Source organism: Xenopus laevis, chromosome 8S, assembly GCF_017654675.1.
Source record: "Xenopus laevis strain J_2021 chromosome 8S, Xenopus_laevis_v10.1, whole genome shotgun sequence".
In the NCBI taxonomy this organism is placed as follows: domain Eukaryota; kingdom Metazoa; phylum Chordata; class Amphibia; order Anura; family Pipidae; genus Xenopus; species Xenopus laevis.
In genome coordinates, this window is record NC_054386.1 from 35,538,449 (window position 1) to 35,555,436 (window position 16,988).

The following is a 16,988-nucleotide window of genomic DNA, read 5'->3' on the forward strand; positions in this document are numbered from 1 at the left end:
TTTATATGCCGTAATGTTGCTGCTATTTGTTTACTGCCCAAAACACAGCGAGAGATTAAACATTTCAGATAGTGGCCCTTTCAGGTTCAACTTTAGGGTTAGTTCACACAGGGCGTTTTGGGGAAATTTGGTCACCTGGTGACTAATCGCTTCATTTTTGCGGCGACCAATCTCCCCAAACGAACAAGCATAGATGCTCTTGTGAAACAAGCCTGGACAAACAGTCATACCCCTAATTAGCCTCACTAATACCAATGCCCCTCCCCATGCACCTAAACTCTACCCAATCTCCCCCACACCCCACCTTTCACGACTGAAAACCATCTCTGGTTTTCCCTCTGCCATGGACAACTGACTGCAGTACCCCTGTACTCGCTGATGGCAGCCCTGGGTTCATATTATAAGGTAAGGGGGGGATTTTTTTAAATGTCTATGCCCCTTTCCTAAATTCAAATGCTTGCCTCTGTCTCTTCCCATTGAGCATGCACTTAATAAAAATATAGAACTTTTTTTGACCTGCAATTAACCTGTTGAAAGTAATTAGCTGGTTTTTGGTTAAAATCAATAAAAAAGAATTAAACCTCAATAAAAATATAGCAGGTAAAAAAGTCAGCAGAAGAGAAAGAAATAAGCAGGGGATGTGTGAGTTTACAATTGGGTAGAGATGCAAAGGGAGCCTATTGTGCAAGATCGCCACGGTCTGATACTGAAATATAGAAATAGGACTATTAATTGTTGCATCTTTATTACCCTGTTCACCTTGGTCATGGTGGTTCTTAAAGTATGTTGTTCACCAACTCCTTTGATGTTTCTTTCAGTAAATGTGCTTATTTTTTAATTGAATTTTGGTTGCATAAAAAACCATGTGTACTACCAAATAGAGCCTCCTATAGGTTGCCAATCCTCATAGGGGCTACCAAATAGCCAATCATATCCTTTGGCATCCTGAGGAACTTTTTCATGTTTGTGTTGATCCCCAACTCTTTTTACATTTAAGTGTTGGTCACGGGTCAAAAAGGTTGGGGACCTCTGCTTTAGAGCTTTACAGAGAATGTATAATGGTTTATAGCAGCCTCAGCTTCAGTGGTCGATGTCATTATTGAATTTGGACATCATCCTGAAGCAGGCATGGCATTCAGATAGTTAAAACCATTCTTCCTGCTGGACATGTGCAAGTAGGGAGGAGGGAGGTCTGTTTGTTTGGCCCATGTTCTGGTATGTGGGTTCCTTGGAGAATGCTTTATTTTTTTTTTTAACTTTAACTTGTGTAAAAGGCATTTCCTCCTGGGCCAGTGATCTACAGTTGTATAAGACCTCCCTCAGTCCCATCAGCTTCCTGCAGAGGGCTGATAGTGCTGAGTCTAATGTGTGCAGCACAGAGCAATGTGGATATTTGTCTGTTCCTCATCACCTATTGCATCTGTTGAATCACAGACTTCCTTTCCATCTGTCTGACTGTCTCTCTCTTTCCCTCTGTATCTATAACTAGTCTGTTCTTCCACAAGGAACAAAAATCTGGATATCTGTGACTGTTTCATTCAGCTTTACCCTGTGCCTCTCCGCCCAGCTGTGACACCGCTCTGCCTCTTGCAGGGAGCTTATTCTAAGCCGGCACCACTGGACACAGGCTAAAAAGTGCCCTATAAACAGGAAGAAGAGATTCAGCATGATGGAAGCATTACAGTTAATGCTTTTTGTTCTATGCCTCAACATGGGACACGCAAGTAAGTCTCTCTGTCCAAGTGATTCTTAATCTTCTGTGTTCTTGTAGTTACTTCTCTTGCTTCAGTGTAGAAAGGTAGGTTGATATCAGTTGCTTCTTTTGTGTCTGTTGTCGTTACACTCTTTGTTGCTTCATACTGCAAAAAGAGTAAATGAACCTCTTTGCTGGAGAAGAAGTGAAATGGGAAGCAGCTAGTTAACTTCTTAGAACTCAAAGGTGGAGACGTTCTTATAATACTATGTACGGTCTTCTCCAGCTGTTGCAGAAAGGATACCTGGAGCTCTAGTTCATAATGTCTTTCTGTCCTAAACATAAGGATTTGTTTCATAAAAGTACAGATGCACTGAATCAACAATTTTTGGATTCGAAATTTGGCTGAATTCTGACACAAATGGTGGCGTTGGAGTATCCCTAACTAAAACCAAACCCTTATTTCCCCTAAATTTATATTGAAATTGTTGAATTTAATTGCCAATGTTTTGACAATGTGGGCACCTTGAAAAATGAACTAAATGTCAAAAACATTCTACACTGGTGATCTTTAACCTGTGGTTCTCCTAATGGGAGGGGTTGAAGGGTATGCTGGGTCTTGTAATTCTGAAACACTTCAAATGCCTTCTATAAGCAACCCTTGACCTAAAGCAGACACCCAAACACAGATGGCCAATGTGCAACGTAGGAGCTAACATCAGTGAAATAACAAGAACTAAACACTTCATCTATATTTTTTTAAATCACATGCTAAATGTTTATTCATTCCCTGTGGAAAAAAACGCATGGCAGTACTACTGTAGTTAAAATATTCTTTGCCCTGACGTTAACATACAGTATAGCCTAGATCATGTATATAATTTAAATTTAAAACATGCCATGGTCTGGTCTTTTATTTTTCAGAACAAGGACATAATTTTTGAATATTTGTAGAACAGTTATTTTGCATCTCTCACCAGGTCTGTAAGAGATGGACCCCCAATGTCGGACTGGGACACCAGGGGTCCATCCAAAAAACCTTAGATCAGGGGCCCACTCTCAATACTATCATTCTTCCTCTCCTCACTTTACCTCTATTGGCCTAGTCAGGGGCGATCCTGGCCCCTCCGCCACCTGAGGCAGCAGCAGTTGTTGCCGCCCCCCTCTCCACCGTGCGCTTACCTTTTTGCACCTGAGGGGGTCTATGGGGGGACCACAAGGGCACCAGAGAGGGTCAGTACGCTAGCGCAGAGAGCCTAACTGCTCTCTGCACTAGAAGAGCCAAATTTCTGGTTTGAAAACTGAACATTTGGCTCTTAAAGTACCAGGAGCAGCATTTTTGCTGCCCCTGGTACCTAGTGGGGTGCTGCCGCCTGAGGTGACAGACGCAACTCGCCTCATTGGCGAAGCGCCCCTGGGCCTAGTCTCTTTTCTTTACATACTATAATCTATTATTTCATTTATTTAGCCTCTCTGTTCTCATAGAAATAGGGAATGGCCATGAAATAGGCCAAATGTTTATCAGCATGAGGGCCCACTGACACCTGGGACCACCGGGAGTTTTCCTGGAATCCAATGGGCCAGTCCGACACTGGGCTTAAAAATGTTTTCTTTGAATGGCAAAACCAATGTACAAACTTGTCATCCTCTCATCAGTGGGGAAATTTTGTGCAGACAAATCACACAGTATTATTAATGCACTTCAAGACAAAATAGGTCGGGTAAAAGTAACTGCAGCTCTGCCTTCTTAAGCAGACCTATAGTTGTTGGACTACAAGTCCCAGAAATCCTTTGTTTGATGGATGCTAGAAGTTCCGCACCAGCTGTCAGGCAACAGTTTAGGTAATCCAGCTGTGGTGTAGATTTGTCTGTGGGGGTGTTTTAAATCGGTTCCTCAAAAGTCTAGCTCGTAATGTTTTTGATACTGTGCTCAAACATAGAAAGTAGTGCTACACAATCAATCTCACCGCTTTTTGTAGAGTCGGGTGCCGGCTGTGATTTTGTCTGCCCAGGTCCAGTTCCTAATTTCAATACAAATTTCAGCAGCAGCACTCCGGTATAGTGAAAAATAATTTATTTGTGCAAGTTTTTTTTGATACTGTGAAAACCAAGAAGGGGGGTTTCTTTAAAGCCCAGAAATATATCCCACATCCTCTGGATTAAATTATTCTCATTTATTGCACCCCCTGTATTTGCTGCTTGGAATGTATCATGTGAGAACATCCAGAGTATGTCATGGGAAAGATGGAGCAGTATTAGTCTCTGCATGGGGTAGCTGGATCAGGATTATTGGCTTTTATTATATAATATTTGACCATGTATGTGAAATATCCACCACTGGGCTACCGAACCTCATAGACCCTTAGTTATAGGTAAATGAGGACTGCAAATTAGCCACAAATGTCTCCTTGGCTCTCCACATATTTTAACATAATAACAAACTGGAGTCTCCAAATAAACAAATCCATCAAGGATATAAGAAGTAAGATGGATGTTTAGAGGACCCTGTTCACAGTATATACCAGGGAAAAACATATGTATACATTAGTCCAATGAGTTACATTTGCCTGAAAATACCATCAAAGACACTTTCAACCACTTTGTTGTTAGTAGTGGCAGATAGTCTCTTAAAACTGAAATTCCTATTTTGGCTATCCATTGAATGGCCAAATTGCATTGTTCTGGTCATCAGGACAGTTGACAAGTGATCAGAATTCGAAGTTTCACCCTCCCTGGTCTGTTTATGACACATCCATTAATTCTTGTCCATAGTTCTACTATTGTAGTGGTTTTCAAACCATAATGGGGGCCCAGAGCAGTGACTGAAGATGCTCTGATTGAAAGACAACAAAGGTGCCTATTGTCCTCCAAGATAAACCAAATTGGCATTTAGGGTGAGATTAGAAGGAAAGCCTATTTGTTCTCCTAGATCAGGGCTGTCCAACTGGCGGCTGTGTCTGCCTGCTGTGTCTGTTTACCATATGTAAAATTTAAAAGGTATCCCTACAGAGATTAACTGGCCCCTGCATTGTCTAAACCTCAAATTCAGACTAATCCCCTGTATTGTTCACACCTGTGACACCTCTATTGTTCACTCCCCTAAAGGCCTGTACTGTTCACACCTGAGACCCAGACTGAAACTGCCCACATTGTTCTCCTGTTCACACCTTATTCAAAATGCTAATGGGGCACCAGCACTGTGTCACTGTATGTAGTACATATTAGACTGGTCCTGATTCCTGTCTCCTGCTCTGTTCTGCCTTCCCTATGCTCCCTGTGTGTGTCATACTTTGGTATTTGTTCTAGGGGTTTGTTAGCATTTGAAAATTATTGTTAGTGGCCCCTAAGGTGTTTAATCATATTCTGGGGTACTGTATTATACACAGGGGAGGAGGAGGCATATGGATTTGTGTCTTATATGCTTTTTTCACATATGAGTGACATCCTTGCCAGGGCAGGCACAAGGTAGTTCGGCACCCTAGGCAAGAGCTTCACTCAGTGCCCCCCTATCCTGCATTACCATTTCCCTCCTTACCATGATGGTTTTTAAATAAAGAGAGCAAGAAAGTGTACAACACTTTTTAATTTATATTACTGCCCCCTGTACCTGTGCCAGCAAGCCCAGCAGCCATCCATCATACAGCCCTCCAGCAGCCATCATATTGCTCCAATCTTTACCTGTGTCAGCAGCAGCCAAAAATAAATCTGATCACATCATATTGCCCACAAGTATTTATGTACCTGTGCCAGTGCCCAACAGCAAATATATGGGCCCCAAATCTGTACCTGGCTGTGCCAGCAGGAAGCTTCACACTTTACAGTAATACTGTATAAAGAATGTCTTCAGTTCAGTGCAACTGTGCAAGGCTGAGAGCAGCGAGAGCCGCACCAAGCAGCCCCCCAGCTCTCTGCCTCTCTCTGTCACCCAACACATCAATGACATCATTGACGCGTGTATGCACATCGCGGTGCACCGCACAGAATGAGCTATTACTTGCCGGCAAGAGGGAGAAGGGGAAGGAGATGGATTCCACCCAACCGGGTGACCATGATAACTGAAACAAATTATTAAATAAACGCGTGAAAAAAGTGCGCCCCTCAAGCGGTAACATGGGTGTGGTTTAAAGTGGGTGTGGTCTAAAACAGGGAGTGGCTAACACTGGCTTCTGTTATCGGCCCTCCACCATATAGATTGGAAAAATTCAGGCCCTCGGTACCATAGAAGTTGGACAGCACTGTTCTAGATAAACCTATCTTGAAAATCTATTCGGGTTATATGTAGGGTTAAAACTTATTTGCTACCTTAGATATTCTTGGAATTATGTGTGAACAACTAATCTAGAAGTAATTATATACATATATTACCTTGACATAAGCAAAGGGGGGCTCGGACAAATGTTGGGCCTCATAGGGGTGCTTCAAATGAAAACATGGAACACAGTGTCAAATATGTTACACACACAGGACTTTCCTTCTTGCACCTCAGCTGATCTCAGGTCACCAGTCAGAGAAGAATCCTTGCCTGTTTTCTATTTGTCAGCATTTTGTGTCTAATGAGGAACACATGCTTAGAAATGCCAACATTGGGTCATGTTCTTGTTCTGCTCCAGCTGGTAGCATTTTGCTACTGTCACTTCAGTATGCAGTCTGCCTGTAGATTGCTTGACATGTTCCTGGGGATTAGAAACCAAATCCAGATGTTCATCAGGTCAGTCATTTAACTTGGCCTGCCATCTGCAAACTTTGAACCAAATGTGCATCAGACCTAATGTAATCACTGTGATATATTCCATGCAGTAATATGGCAGCTAAGTGGCTTTGATAAATAGGCAAAAAGGATTATAGGGAGGAGGGTTGGAGACAGGAAGGAGCCTGTCTTGTCTGGCCTGTCTTGATACAATTCAATAGAAAATAGTAATTAATATTATCAGTACACTCTCATAGCATAGCTTGTTAGACATATTTCAGTTATATTCATTTTGTGGGTTCCTTCCATATGTCTGGACTTCAGACCAGACTACCAAATGTCTAGGCAACAGAATGTGGGTTTGGGGGACATCCTATAATACACCCCACAGTTGACCAACACACTTGACCTTACTTTGCCTGTAGTGAACAGTGGGGAGTAGGGGCAGAAGGCAGCAAGATCTTTGTGACTGAAGGGTCTCTTCCATCCCTGGCGACTTATTCCAAGTGCTGCGTCCAAGCGTCTGGCTGTCTCCATCCTGTTAACATTTGCACGGAGCTGAAGTGCTCCTCCATCCTGTTTCTAGCCAGGGCTGCGAGGAGTGGGAGGTCTGCTCGAACTCTCCAGGGCTCCACTGTGTAAGGAAAAGGAACTGTTTAATGTGCTCTCCATGCTTTCTCGTTGAAACCTTTAGAATCAAAAGCTTGTTAATCCTGGTTTTAAATTTAGAGAGTAAAAATACATTTGTTCTCTGTGTCTTCCTGTTCCATCATCTTGTTCCCCTCAGTTTCCCTCTATTCTTATTCCATTTACTTCCTCTACTACCCAAGAGGGTTAATAAGACAAAAAAACAAACAAACAAAAAAGGTGTGCAGAATATGTCACCTGGTGGGAGGTACCTGACAAAATGAATGATTGTCTTCATAAAGATTTTGGGAAAGAAGGACCTTCCTCCTTAGTGCTTACAATATAATGTTGACAATAAATTATGCCTACATTCATTCACTTTCTCCCTGAACTCTAATTTCACATATATTTCCTAATTATGAGCTTAGCTTAGCTACAGTCTTTTCTTATGATTAATTTCTTCCTGAGCCTTTCATTTATCAGTCCAGTTCAAAACATATCTCCTCTCCAAATCCAATAAATCTTGTTTTCTTCTTCAACTTTATCTTCCCTCTAGTCAGCTGATTTAGCTTTCACCCATTCATATCTCCCTTTTTGACAGCTATTTTTATGATCTTGCCTTTTCCCTCTTGCTCTCATATATAGAACATAATTTTGTGCTCTTTTGACTTCTTCTCCATCCTCGGCCTGCTGCCACCTCCCAAACTTATCTCCAGACCCTGTACAGTGCCAGCCTAGGGGAAGGCAGGCAGAAAAGGTACAACCCCAGCACCTCCTATTGTTGTGCCCTAGGCATGTGTCTCTTCTGTCTACCCCTAGTTCCAGCCCTGCTGTGGTGAAGGGGACCAGCATCATATTGGGTCTTTCTCCTTTCTTTGTGTAAAACAAAACTTTTAACAAAGGGTTGAATTTAATAGACACAAATAAACATCTTATTATCCGTATCCATATTATTCTTTATTTGTACTGCTTTGTGTAGGGCAACGTTGCACCACCCCTGAATGATAATTGCCTTGCCCCTGCCAGTATACTCATAAATGTGGCAGTAGTCTATTGAATTTTCATTCAGGTTCCTGGAGGCGCAATATTTAGCATTTTGTCACCCATTTAGCTGGAATTGAACTCAGAAACCCAGAGACACAAGGCAGCCGTGCTAACCACTAAGTCACCATGTTAGCAGCCATTGTGCAGTTATCTGAATCTGTGAATATTTACTTGTTTCACAGCTGGGCTCTTAGTTGAGGGGAGACACTGAGACGCGTCGTGGCTCAGAGTCTTAAGCCTGGTGCTGGTGTTAGTGGGGAGGAGGAGGCTGTGTTTATTTTTGATTCCAGAGAACTTCCCCTCTACATTCTTCTTTCCTATCTGATCCTCTCTCACTGGCACCCGCCTGTGTGACTTTATCTGATAATGACATAATGTGGTGCCAACTGGCCTGTCAGTGACGCAGGTCCTACAAGGGTACTGGTAGGCGGCACAAGTTCTGAGCCCTTCCTTCTACATACAGTTACCCAAGAAACAAAAATTCCCAAGGCTCGTGTCACTTCCTGTCTTTATTCCTCAAATACACAAATTGTGTAACTCTCCTGCTGTTTCTTAATTATGTACTATATACCAGCAAAATCTACTTACATTAATTATGTATGTGAAAAGCAGAAGCGTAACGGGAGGAAGCAGGTGCAGTAAATATTAGGGGACCAGTAGGGAGTGGGTCACGTGGGGGCAAAATAATAAGCAGCTTCATGAAAAATTCCCTATTCCTAAAGTTTAGGGGGCTTTAAATTATTTGGATTGGGGCTCAGTAACGTCTAGAAATTGCCAATGACCTTATTTTCCATTAAGAGAAGATGGTTTTGTAGGTCAGTCCAATTGTAAACCTGCAAATCATATGGGTCGATCAGGACATTTTTATGGTCCCAGTTTCTGCTTATTGGCTTAATAGGCTTCTCATTTTGCGGGGAGGTGGCCCTTTATATGGAAAACATTGGATGCCACTGTTGGGTTGTTCAGTATAGTACATATATGCCCATGGTTGTGCTTCATGTACCTGTATACAGTAGACCTTTGCATAGGGCCAGGGAGGAGAAAGGCTGTATACAGGGAATATCTGTTATATCCAGATAAGGGATGTTTATGCTACCAGCAGGAAATGGAGCACAATAGTGAGGTTTCATGTCTGTGACCCAGCATGGGGGTTAGTTGTAAGCCCCTTCATTAATTAAAGTTCCTATAAAATTCACGCTGAACTTGGAGGCGTCTGTCTCCAGCCTTGAGCAGGAAGCAGTCCGCACACTCAGAGGGCAAGAGGCTATTTATACAACCCAGAACCGGTGTGTCTGACTGAACGTGAAGCACGTGGTAGAACAAAAGGGGAACTCCAGTTCCATGAGACGGCTCCTCCAACTGCTGAGTGACATGAGATTGTGGCTCAATCAGATTGTCCCTACTATTGCATGGAGAACATTGGCAGAGTGCCACTGTCCTTCCTATGGCAAGGTCACAACTCAACACACACTTATTTCACTCACACAAAGGTGCACACCTTCCATTTATAGATATAAAACACAATTGTGGCCTAAATGATTGGCTGCTTGCTTTCTTGATTTCTGCACCCAACCATTTGCACTAGGGATGCACCAGACTTTACATAGTTCACATCTGTAATTTGCGACCCTGTGCCAAAACTAAGCATGTACTGTTCTGGGTCAGTGTTTCTCAGTGATCCCCAGCTATTTAAGTGGCCAATCCCTACCATACGCAGATCATTAATATTAATTTCAGTTGGAAGTAAATGGAGACAGAAGGGATTGTTCCAGATCTTTTCCCGTTATAGATACTGGGAATGGTAGACAGGGCTTTCTTTATCTGTGGTGGATCTCAAGGTAAAACAGACTTTGTAGGGTCCCACTACATATTTAAAACAAGCCCTTTTAACCTGTTTTGTTTTTGGGGTTTTTTAAGTGGCTGAGCTACAAGTCCCACAAAACCTCATGCTTCCCATTGCTGCATGTCATTTGTTATCACTGAACCAGAGGCCACATTTCCCTCTGTCATAGTATCTTCATTTGGCTAGTATCACCAGATCAGTTCAATATGGTCATCCACTTGTATAGGTAAAAATGTGGAACATGTGGCCAGTGTCTGGAAAGATATCCTAAAACCACAGGTGCTATTAGTCTTAGTATGTCTGCACACAATCAGTATGTCACGTTTTTGTATACGTACTTCGCAACATCTATAATCTTAAAGGCATCTGCTTGAGTAAGGACCACAATTTAGAGATAGTACCTTCCCATATTATGCTCCCATCTTTATCCTCTGTATACTATGTACCCCTTTATTTTTTTAGCTAACATTAATGTTTTGTGCTTTCAGATCCAGTGAATAATCTGAAATGTGGATCAATGAATGTAGAAGACATTACAGTGATGTCGGACAGCACCAGACGGGGCTGCGTGAGTCAGGGGTCTAAGAAGCAGGTCTATGTCCTAAATATCCAGAAAAATATGGTGAGTACATGCATGAGTTTGAAAGCATTATTATTACTATTTAATTTATGTAGAGTTCACATATTCTATAGTGCTTCTAAGGCTCCTGTCACACACACACCCACAATGCATAGTTTAATCAGCAACCAATGAATCCTCTTGAATGGTTTTAGAGTGTGATAGGAAACTGGAGTACCCAAAGGAGACTTATGCAGACGTAGTAACATACACACTACTTGTAGATAGTGCCCCGGCTGGAAATTAACTTAATGAACTCGCTAACCATAAGTTGAAAAGCAAAAATAATGTCTTCAGGTTTATTTTAATGAAATTGCAGGTGATCAGTCTGAAATTGTCTAATAAAGTTGACCTTTTTATTTTGCTTTGGATATCTGTGTACATAAAGAGCCTGAGGTTCTGATTAGAGTTATAACTAGCGGGGTGCACCCTGGTTGCATACCTCCAAACAGTGTCGGACTGGCCCACCAGGTTACCAGGAAAAGTCCCGGTGGGCCCAGGTGTCAGTGGGCCCTCGTGCTGCTAAACATTTGGCCTATTTCATGGTCATTCCCTATTTCTATAAGAACAAAGAGGCTAAATAGATGCAATAATAGATTATAGTATGTAAAGAACAGACTAGGAGAATAGAGGTTGGGTGAGGAGAGGAAGAATAACAGTAATAAGAGTGGGTCCCTTGTCTAAAATTAATTGGTGGGCCCCTGGTCAAAGGTTTTTGGGTGGGTCCCTGGTGTCCCAGTCCAACACTGCCTCCAAACTGTCCTGTTTTTCACAGGACAGTCCTGATTTTGACAGCTTAACCAGCAGTTACTGAAAAGTCCCGACTTTCTCTTTGATCTCCTGCACTGAACCAATTGGCGTTGGCAGAGAGCCCAGAATACGTGGCAAGTGCACTTAGATACTTTGTAACAATTTAAGATAAGCAAAGAAACAATTGTAACAATTTAAGATAGGCCTGTCTCTTGGGGAAACTGTGACTTGCAGTTTATAGGGCAATTCCCCTTCATTAGCACAACTGTAATAACACATAAAAGACACAGAAATGTGTTCAAATTTTCAGAACCTGACAAATTTTGTAAAATGAACATGATAATTAGGGGTGTGGCCAGAAAATGGGTGCGGTCAAAAATTTCGGCACGCTCCGCATGGCAAATATTTTGTCCCTCTATCTATTTCCAAATGTTGGATGGTATGATATTGTGACATGATCTAAACAGTCTTTTTGTTAAGGACGAAGGTGGGTATGAGTGTGGGCTGTAGTTTCTAACTCTGATTGCACGGGGTGTAGTGTGTGCATGTGGGTCATACTGTGTGTATGTATGCAGATATGGGTGTGGGGGGGAAATGAGCCATTCGAGGTGTAGAGAAGAATTACTGGAAGTGAAGCAGTAGTTGCCGATTTAAATCAGTTGACAGGAAACAATGTCTGCCTTAAAGCAAAAATAGAAAGTGAGTCGGACCTTGAGGCGGCATCATGGAGGGCGACGCTTTGTCATTGTGGAACGCAATAATCATGGGGTCATTTTGCCAGTCAAACACCCTCTTTTTTAAGAGGGCAGGAAAGACCCTGTTGGCTTTGTTTCAGTTACAATATAAGAAAGAATAAGGATATATATGAAGATAAGGTCACGGGCCTCCTATTATTTATATTTTCACTGTGAAAATCAGGAATTTTTATTGACTCCGAATTAAACTGTTTCTCTGTTCTGCATTTTGCCAATTGCTTATATTTTTTTTTTTTTAAAAAAAAATAAAGAATTGCAATTAAAAACAAATGTTTTGGCTCCAGTTAGTCTATGCAATAAAAATTGTGGACATAACAAATAGCGGAAAAAAAGATTAATTTCACATGCTCATCCAGTGAGGGATATACAGAGAGTCCAACAGAAATGATATTTCACCATCACAACGAGAAAGATTCTTTACTGCTATTCTGCCAAGTTATGGAAATCATTACAAAGGTGTCTCATTCATGGGGTGCACTGAATAGGAAAGAGGTTTTTTTTAGAAGGTGTCTGTCATTATAATTAATTAAGAGGAATTTAACCCTAACTTTTAGCATTAGGCAGACCATGGCATTCTAAGTTGGTCTTTATGTTTTTTTAAAGTGCTTACCTATAAATTAACTGTTAGTATGATGCAGATGGCCTTTATTTTTTATTATTTGAGTTTTTAAAATTATTTAGCTTTTTATTTAGCAGCAGGAAGTTGAGCAGGTATTTGGTTGCTAGGGTCTGAATTACCCTAGCAACAAGGCAGTGATTTGGATGAGAGGCTGGAAGATGAATAGGAGAGGTCTAAATAAAAACAATAATTTAAATATGCATGTGGCTTCTCCACTCAATGACCATCTCCCTGTCCTTACTTATTTGGGATTGTGCTTCTTTTCAGTCACAGCTCTCTAAAAGTGTTAATACTAAAGGCCCTGATACACGGGCCGATAAAAGCTGCCGACAGAACGAGTCGGCAGCTCGTTGGCCTGTGTGTGGGGCCATCCGACGGCTTCCCAATCGATATCTGCCGAAAGTCGGAAAGATCTGGATAGGGCAGGTTAAAAAATCCCGTCGGATCACGGGCGCATCTGTGCGTCTATGCGGCCCCGCAATCCGACCGCCGGATCGGATCCACTCTGATCCGCCCATTCTGACATTGCCAAACGAGCGGATCTCTACGTCTATGGCCACCTTAAAGGTGCTGGAGAAAATCTCAGCATATATAGCTAGCTTTAGTGTACCTCTCATAGAATATATGAGAAAAATAAATTTTTGTCATGTGCTCTGTTATATAAATTGACCCTGGTGTGGGAATAAGATAGGGACTTTAGAAAGTAAGCTCCATTGGGACTGATTTGAATGCTGAATAATCTCTGCAAGGCACTGTGTTTATGAATAACAAATAATACTTCATTGAATGGAAAAAATTCCCATGTGAAATCAGCCAACAGTTTGGATACATAACAACTGGTGGTTTCATTATCAAGCAGTCAGCTCCACTAACCAAAATCCGGAGAATGATAAAGAAATTGTATATTTTTCTTCTAACAATTTTTTGCTGACTTAAACTTGAGTTTTCCAGTGTCCTTCCTGTTATTCCTGTCGTTTATGTGGATTTCACTGGGCTTTGTTTATTGTAAGGAACTTACCCTGGTGGTCTAGCGGCAGCGGGGTCCACGCCGCGTCCTCGGCGTGGACGCCTGTCGCACTGCTTCCTTCTCCTGTGCCGGTTTCCTCTAGGGCGGGTGCCGCGCGCACGTTCATCATTTAAAGGCGCAGTCGCGCTGGCGTCATTACGCAATTGGCGCAAAATTCAAAGGTATATAAAGCCCATTTAGATTACAGGACCTTGCCCATTGTTAGGTTCAATTAGCTTGTTCCTGGGTGTTATTATTGTGATTCCTGTCTTGATCTCCTGTGTTTGACCCTTGCCTGCCTGCTTACTACTCTGACCTCTCCAATCCTGATCTTGCCTGCCTGAAACTACTCTGATCTCTCCAATCCTGACCTTGCCTGCCTGAAACTACGTTGTTCTCTCCAATCCTGAAACCTTGCCTGTTCTCCAACTATTCTACGATCTCTAATCCTGATTCTGGCCTCCGCCTATCTGTCTACTCTAACTGCTTGTGCTGGCCCGGCCTGTCTGTTCCTGGTGGCTTCCTATCTTCCAGCATCCTTGTAAACAGTCGTGCCCCATTGCCTGCCAGAACTTACGCCTTGCACCTCTCGTTAAGTCCAGGTGGCGTCTGAGTAAGCTGAGGGCTCCTCCCGAGGCCAAAGGCGGTCACTTAACTGGTGAAGTACGAGCCAAGACCAGGGCTTGGCATCTGTTCTGGTGTAGGGTGCCGACCATGACATTTATATTATGATATGAAATCTCTCTTCTTCCTATCAGTAAACCATACTGCTTTTCTTGGTCTCAACATAGAATTGCACTTTTTCCAAATCCTTTTCCCAGAATTACCAAATTATAAACATTAATAAACAGTTCAGGTATGGGATCCGTTATCTGGAAAGCTCCGAATTACAGAAAGGCCCTCTCCCATAGACTCCATTTTATCCAAATAATCACAATTTTCAATAATTTCAATAATGATTTCCTTTTTCTCTGTAATAATAAAACGATAGTTTGAACTTGATCCAAACTAATACTGTATATAATTAATCATATTAGCAGTGTAAAAACTACTAATATCTGGAAAACTAGAAAAAAAAGGGAACCATGACTAAAAGTAAGACCTCAAAGGGGACTTAAAGGGCAATTCAAAACAAAATAAGTGTTTAATAAAAGAAAACATAATTCTAAACAACTTTTCAATATAGATTAGTTACACATTTTCAATCGTTTTAAAGTTATTTGTATATGTACTGTATCACTATTGAAAGCAGAGTCTGTCTGTCCCTTTCTATTCTCTGCTAGATGGCTCAGACTGTTGAAACAATTTAAGACAAGACAGCTGATTAGCAGACCTGTCTTTGCTGGGGAACTCAGACTTTTGCAACATTGTTTGAAAAGTAATAACCAGGAATTAAGCAAATGCTGCTTTCCATAGCCCCTTTTTTTTTATTTTTTAAATAAGACCATTTTTAAGAAATTAATATTGAAAAGTTGTTTAGAATTATATTCTTTTATTAGGATTTTTATTTTGGGGTTGACTTGCCCTGAAAAAAATTCCAAAAACTACTGCAGAAAGTGTATATCATGTTTCCATGATGTTTTTAAAGATGAGTATCAAGCCTTAGGATCAGTGGCATACAGAGCCTCCCGCTGTGGGGTCATGTGATAGGCCAAATATGGGAAGTAAAAACAAGCCATGTGACTGATGCCTCAAACTGGTATTTACATTATGGGTTACAGGGAGCCCAGGGATGCATTGTTACGTCCCTGCTACAATAGACATTTTTATAGGAGTTTTTTTGTTTTTTACAGCATGTGGATCTGGAAGTAGAAAGACTGCTGCACCCCCAAATACAAACTGAAGGCTGGGTTCTGATTATAAACACCAATGCGTTGGTTGTCAATCTAAGTGTCACTGGACCTAAACTTCCTCTAGTTCTCCATGTGAGTATCCTGGCGCATGCATATATATATATATATATATATATATATATATATATATATATTCTCTCTCTCTCTAGCTGTATCCAACATTTCTTCTCTTATTTTCCCAAAAGTATCCACAGCACACTGATGTAAAAAGATGCCAGTGGAACTACAATACAGTGAGAATAAAGAATCCGTCATTGTTGACAGTGTGGAGCTTTTGCAATGGGCTCAGACCAAATATGGCAGTGTCACATTTTTTGGAGAACTATATAACCCAGGGAAAGTTCATCTAATCATGGGTAAGTGCAGCATTGCTTTCAAGAAGAGAGTGCAATATTTTTATATATATATATATATATATATATATATATATATATATATATATATATATATAGACAAATACAAGATTCCTCTGCACTCAACCCATTATCAATATATTTAAGACAGAGACATTTTTGCATACTGCTACTGAAAAATGCCTTACCCTTTAAACAAAACAGGGATTGTTTGTCCATATATTGCAATATATTTAAGCTGGCCAACTACGTCAAAGTCATCCCATATCTGGCCAGTCCTATGCTCAATTTTCATCTGATTCATTAAGAATTCTATGGTTTAATTATACATTTTATAAAAGGGACGAATACGTTTTACCTGCAACTTACTAGCTGCTTTCAAAGTAAAACTCCCAAACTTGGCTGCCCTTTTATTAGACACCAGTGGGATCACCTGACTATAGTTGGAGAGGGTGGGAGCTACAACATGGAGCTGGTCACTGCTCCTGTACAGTGTCGGACTGGGCCGGCGGGACACCGGGAAAAACCCCGGTGGGCCCCGGGCTCTTGTGGGCCCCGCCGGCCCAGTTCCGCTACTTAGTGGGGCGGCGCGACCCCACTTTGTTTGGGGTCGCGGTAGACTAGAAGGGCTGCGCATGCGCACAAACGCGGCGCCGCGCGCATGCGCACAAACGCGGCGCTGCGCGCATGCGCACTAGCCGCCTGCAGCACTCCGGAGCGGCAGTGGCGGCTGGAGGGGGCCCTGGGGCAGTAGCCCCGGTGGGCCCCATGCCTCCCAGTCCGACCCTGCTCCTGTATAAACTATAACAAACAAAGGAAAGTTGTGCTCACCACTAGTTTTTAAAATTGAGCATAGGACTGGCCAGATATGGGATGACTTTGACGTAGTTGGCCAGCTTAAATATATTGCAATATATGGACAAACAATCCCTGTTTTGTTTAAAGGGTAAGGCATTTTTCAGTAGCAGTATGCACAAAATGTCTCTGTCTTAAATATATTGATAATGGGTTGAGTGCAGAGGAATCTTGTATTTGTCTATATGTATTTTGTGGTCACACCCTCATTGCACCCCCGCCTAATGATTTTAAAAACTAGTGGTGAGCACAACTTTCCTTTGTTTGTTATAGTTCTACAAGAG

General features: G+C 41.8%; 1 protein-coding gene across 1 annotated transcript in view; it reads left to right on the forward strand.

The window, feature by feature from the left end:
- Positions 1 to 1,320: 1,320 nt before the first annotated feature.
- LOC108700515 (endoglin) overlaps positions 1,321 to 16,988 on the forward strand; it is a 30,521-nt gene continuing 14,853 nt past the window's right edge. The window contains exons 1-4 of the mRNA XM_041574668.1: positions 1,321 to 1,724; positions 10,383 to 10,516; positions 15,437 to 15,568; positions 15,682 to 15,844. Coding sequence (XP_041430602.1) covers positions 1,667 to 1,724; positions 10,383 to 10,516; positions 15,437 to 15,568; positions 15,682 to 15,844 — 487 coding nt within the window. The 5' untranslated portion in view covers positions 1,321 to 1,666. The remainder of the gene's footprint in view (positions 1,725 to 10,382; positions 10,517 to 15,436; positions 15,569 to 15,681; positions 15,845 to 16,988) is intronic.